Source organism: Bos indicus x Bos taurus, chromosome 3 (assembly GCF_003369695.1).
Source record: "Bos indicus x Bos taurus breed Angus x Brahman F1 hybrid chromosome 3, Bos_hybrid_MaternalHap_v2.0, whole genome shotgun sequence".
Classification (NCBI taxonomy): Eukaryota; Metazoa; Chordata; class Mammalia; order Artiodactyla; family Bovidae; genus Bos; species Bos indicus x Bos taurus.
In genome coordinates, this window is record NC_040078.1 from 119,347,788 (window position 1) to 119,352,706 (window position 4,919).

The following is a 4,919-nucleotide window of genomic DNA, read 5'->3' on the forward strand; positions in this document are numbered from 1 at the left end:
CTTGGAGAATTTTGATCATTACTTTACTAGCATGTGAGATGAGTGCAATTGTGTGGTAGTTTGAGCATTCTTTGGCACTGCCTTTCTTTGGGATTGGAATGAAAACTGACCATTTCCAGTCCTGTGGCCACTGCTGAGTTTTCTGAGTTTGCTGGCATATTGAGTGTAGCACTTTCACAGCATCATCTTTTAGGAATTGAAATAGCTCAACTGGAATTCCATTGCCTCCACTAGCTTTGTTCATAGTGATGCTTCCTAAGGCCCACCTGACTACACATTCTACAATGTCCAGCTCTAAGTGATGGTGAAAGATATTCTTATAAGATGGTACAGGTAAAAGAATATCTATTTGAACCCCCATAGAATGATACAGGACAAATGAGAGGGAGAGAGAAAAGGAGGAGGAGGGGGCATTGGAGGGGGAGGAGGGGGCAGAGGAGGGGAGGAGGGGAAGTGGAGGGGGAGGGAGTGGGGAATGAGGATGATGAGGAGGACAAGGGGAAAGTGGGTGGGAGATAGAACAGTATTACAGCATGAGAGGATGAGAAGCACGATATCATGGAGAGGTAATTCGAGGAACTCAACAAAAATATATATTGTATCAGATGATTACAGAAATATACTACAGAGACAGAAATAATTTTGGAGAGCTCAAAGCAAAGGCAAATGGGGCCAAGAATCCAGCAGATACCTTGGAGTGTGCTGGAAATAAGTGATGGTGAGTAGCAATTTGATGCTTGAGTGTTGGCTCCTCCCCACAGTTCTCCTGAGCAAGAGATGGAGAACTATGATCAGAGACCACTCCCAAGTTCACTGGACAAGTTCCTTGTAGTAACCATGGGAGTGGATGACGCTACCAAAGAAAGACACCATGAGGAGGCCTCTGGGCTCTGAGTCCAGGCTGTGTGTTGGGTCCATGGAGCACGAGGATGGATCTCTGAATGGGCAGGTCAAGATTGAGGGACCAGGCTCCTGGGGAGTGCAGGACAGGGCTAGAAAGTTATGCTCCCTGCCAAGAAAGTTCACCATCTCTTAGCAACCCCTGATTTCTTCTGCAGCCACCAGAATAATGTTAATAACGTTACCCTTATTAACAGATGTCTGCGATGATAAAGCACCATTTGTCAGGATCATAAGTAGTCAGGACAGTGTCACCTGCCAGGCTGTGTGGTAAAGGGTCAGTTGAGCTTTGAGAATCAGGCATCCACGTAGACTCCCTGGGGTTCCCAGCTGCTGTCTGAGGGGAGAAACCCAGGACAGGGTGCACTGAGAGCTTCTGAGGCCGGGCACAGGTGCACCCTGCTGCCTTGTTGGTGCGGTAGTATCAGTGAACAGGAGGGGAAGGTGGAAGAACAACCACACTGCAAAATTAAGGGGGAACCTGGTCTTCCTACCTCCTCCTAATTAGCAGTAGTAATCTCAGGCTACCACGAAGGAAGATGCGAGGCTGAGTGTGCTAAAGCCCCCCTTCTAGGTGGTCCAGGGGAGAATTCTGAGCACACATTTGCATTCAATTCACGAAAGAAGTGAAGGAAATGGCCAGAGACTTTGTCTAGTTATGTACCTTCACTGGTAGAGTTGAACTTGGGACACATACTATGCCTCAAAGACTCTCTGTTCATCACTCTACCTACAAAGTTCAAGATTAGAGTCATGCCCCATTGATAATATTGATTTTCTGACGCCAAAGAAAATGTCTCATTCACTTTGTATCTCACACTCGAAATGCATGGCCAACGGTATGTGAAGGATTGAATGAAAGGTTGGGTGAAAGAATGAATTGAGGGAATAAGGAACAAATTCCTCCAAACAAACCTAGTGCCTCCCATGAAGCCATCTTGTCCTGACATCAAGACGCACTGCCCCTTCTGGCCACCCTCCTTCACGTGGCTGTGTGCTTCTGGCCCAGTCTCCACAGGGCATCCTTCACCTCCTTGTTTCTCAGACTGTAGATGAGGGGGTTGAGCATTGGGATGACCAGAGTGTAGAAGACAGAGACCACCATGCCCTGCTCCACGATCTCCACAGCTCCTGGCTGGGCATACATGACAAAAACTGTCCCATAATAGATGGACACGGCTGTCAAGTGGGAGCCGCAGGTGGAGAAGAGCTTGTGTCTCCCTCCTCCTGATCGCATCTTCAGGATGGTCACTGTGACGTAGCCATAGGAGATGAGGATCATGAGTATCGTGCCCACAATTATGACCCCACAAAGGCCAAACATGACCAGCTCATTGATGGTAGTGTCAGCACAGGCAAGCTTGAGCAGAGGCGGCACATCACAGAAGAAGTGGTCAATGTGGTTGGAGCTGCAGAATTGGAGGCTGAATGTGAAGCTGGTCTGAAGAATGGAGTTGACACAGCCCCCACAGTATGTGCCCAACACCAAGCGGGCACACACCGAAGGGCGCATGGAGATGGGGTAGCACAGGGGGCTGCAGATGGCCACTAAGCGGTCATAGGCCATCACGGCCAAGAGGAATGCCTCAGTGGTGCCCACCATGGAGAAGAAGAAGAACTGAGTGGCACATCCTGCAAAGGTGATGACCTTGGAGGAGGACAGGAAGTTGGCCAGGGCTTTGGGGTAGATGACAGATGAGTAGCACAAGTCCACAAAGGAGAGGTTCTTGAGGAAGAAGTACATTGGGGAGTGCAGATGGGCATCCAGGGTGATGACCACGATCATCGTGAGGTTCCCCAGGACAGCCACCACGTATAGGGCCAGGAAAAGAGCAAACAGCAGGGCCTGGGTCTGAAATCCATCCAGTACAAACTCCTGCAAAGGCATCACTGAAAGGTTTCCATTTCCATAGGGTGACATTTCCCTGAACTGGGCGACAGGGGCAGAGAGTCAAGAGCAGGAGAGAGACAGTGAGATGGAACAGGTCAAGGTCACATGGTGATCCTCCCGTGGATCACACACACCCTTCCGTGCCTCACTGCCCACGGACCAACACACTAGCCATTGCCCATTCCTCCTTTCAGGTGAGCTCAGACTGACCTGAAATTGTAAACATTTCCACTGACTTGCACCTTCATAATCATGCATGGAGCCCTCCCTCTCTGGGAGACTCTGAGCTATTGTCACAGGGTTTGTCCAGGGCTTCTCAAGAGCTGAGTGTCTACAGTGTAAGTATGGCTTGCATCTCCTGGTCATTTATGAAGGACATGTTTTCCCTCCCCATGGGGATACTTCTGAGTCGTGCCATTTCTACACTTTGTTCGAGTATCTAATACTGCACATTCTTTTCCTTATTTTGAATGAGGTGAGTGAGTGAAGTCGCTCAGTCATGCCTGACTCTTTGCAACCCCATGAACTGCAGCCCACCAGGCTCCTCTGTCCATGGGATTCTCTAGGCAAGAATACTGCAGTGGGTTGCCATTTCCTTCTCCAGGGGATCTTCCTGACCCAAGGATCTAACCCAGGTCTCCTGCATTGCAGGCAGATGCTTTAACCTCTGAGCCACCAGGGAAGCCACTTATTTCAGCCCTACTTTAGTTTCAGAAATTGTAAAGCCCTTTTTGCCATCCTGACTCAACCCAATGATGGTCCTATCTCTAGGCCAGGCCAGAACCAGAGCAGGGACCGGTCCTCACCAGGCTAATGTGGGTGATTTGTCTGTCATCCCTGTAGACCGTGAGAGATATCTCAGCTTCATTGTCTCTGAGATTTGACTATTATGGCAACCATCAGCAGAGCTCTCTGCATCTTTGAGAATCTAAGGGTTCTTTCCTGCTAAGTCCTGATGTGGCATAATTCATGGAGAGCAGATTGCCCAGCTATACAGCCTGAGAACCTGCCAGACAGGGACTGTGACACACTCAGGGCGTGCCATGTCCTCCCCCTGTCCTTACTTCCATGCCACTGGCACCTTGGCACACTACGTGTAGTGATTGCTTGGAGCAATGGGAGCCACCAACATGGTCACATCTGCCTCAGTGTCTGGGTCCTCCTCTGGGTGCTGCCTCCTGTCCCTGTCACAGCCCAGACCTCCCTTGTCTGCCACACACTCTCATGAAACATGGGGACCAGTTGTGTGATGGCCAGAGGAATTAACAGGATATGATGCAACTTAAGAGGAGGAGTGGGAAGGATGGATCATTAGCACAGAGCCACAGTGCCTCCGAGGGAGGGGAGGAGGATTAGTGAGAGGGTGAACGCTGATTTTATAGAGTTTCATGTTTTCTAGAGGTCAGATCTGTAGCATCACTGAGCTATCTGACTTTGGAAGTGTGAGTTCCCCAGGAGTCGGAGTGTGCGGGCAGAGGCTGGAGGTCAGTGGTGCCTGTGGAGGAGTGATGACCCCCCACGTTCCCTCTGAGACTGAAGTTCTCTTAGAAGGTTGTCTATGAGAGCCAGGGCTCTCTCTCAGTAGAGGATGTGGATGAAAGAATAGGCTGTCCTATTTGGAATATTTAGGCTTTCCTTTCTGGAATATTTGACCCCAACTCTCACATGAGAGCAGAGGCAGATAGTCTGACCTTGGATGCCCGAGATCCTCTCGAATATGTGTTTGAAGCTGGTGCTAAGTGTGGTGGCCCCTACTCATCTTGGCCGCCTACCCCTGTGCAAATAGCCCTGTACTCTAAGTGGCATAAGAAACCGTCCCCTCTCCCTCTTCAGCTCTGCCTTCCTTGCAGTGAAGTGAGACTGAGGAGGAGACAGGGGTGGCCCCCTAGGTGCCAGTGATAGTCTGTCCAGGTCCTCTAGTTCTGGGTACCAGGAGCTCCCACAACACAGTTCAACCAGAGTGAACCATGTTGAACTCACCTGCCCCTCTCTCTGTCCCCTCAGCTGGCCAGCATCCATGGCACCTGCACACTAGGATCTTTTTATGGAGAGGATCTCTCCACATGGCACAGCTGGGATTCGAGGCCTCAAGTGGCCAATTAGCTGCTGCCTAAGCTCTGAGTACGCT

The 4,919-nt window shown here is 50.2% G+C and overlaps 1 protein-coding gene across 1 annotated transcript; it reads right to left on the minus strand.

The window, feature by feature from the left end:
• Nucleotides 1-1,882: 1,882 nt before the first annotated feature.
• Nucleotides 1,883-2,821, minus strand: LOC113890547 (olfactory receptor 12-like). Its single transcript, XM_027538383.1, has one exon. It carries the CDS (start codon nt 2,819-2,821, stop codon nt 1,883-1,885), a length of 939 nt encoding a protein of 312 aa, XP_027394184.1.
• Nucleotides 2,822-4,919: the final 2,098 nt, after the last annotated feature.

Excerpts from the sequence above, each read along its gene's own strand:
- LOC113890547 (XM_027538383.1), bottom strand. The coding sequence starts at position 2,821 with ATGTCACCCTATGGAAATGGAAACCTTTCAGTGATGCCTTTGCAGGAG.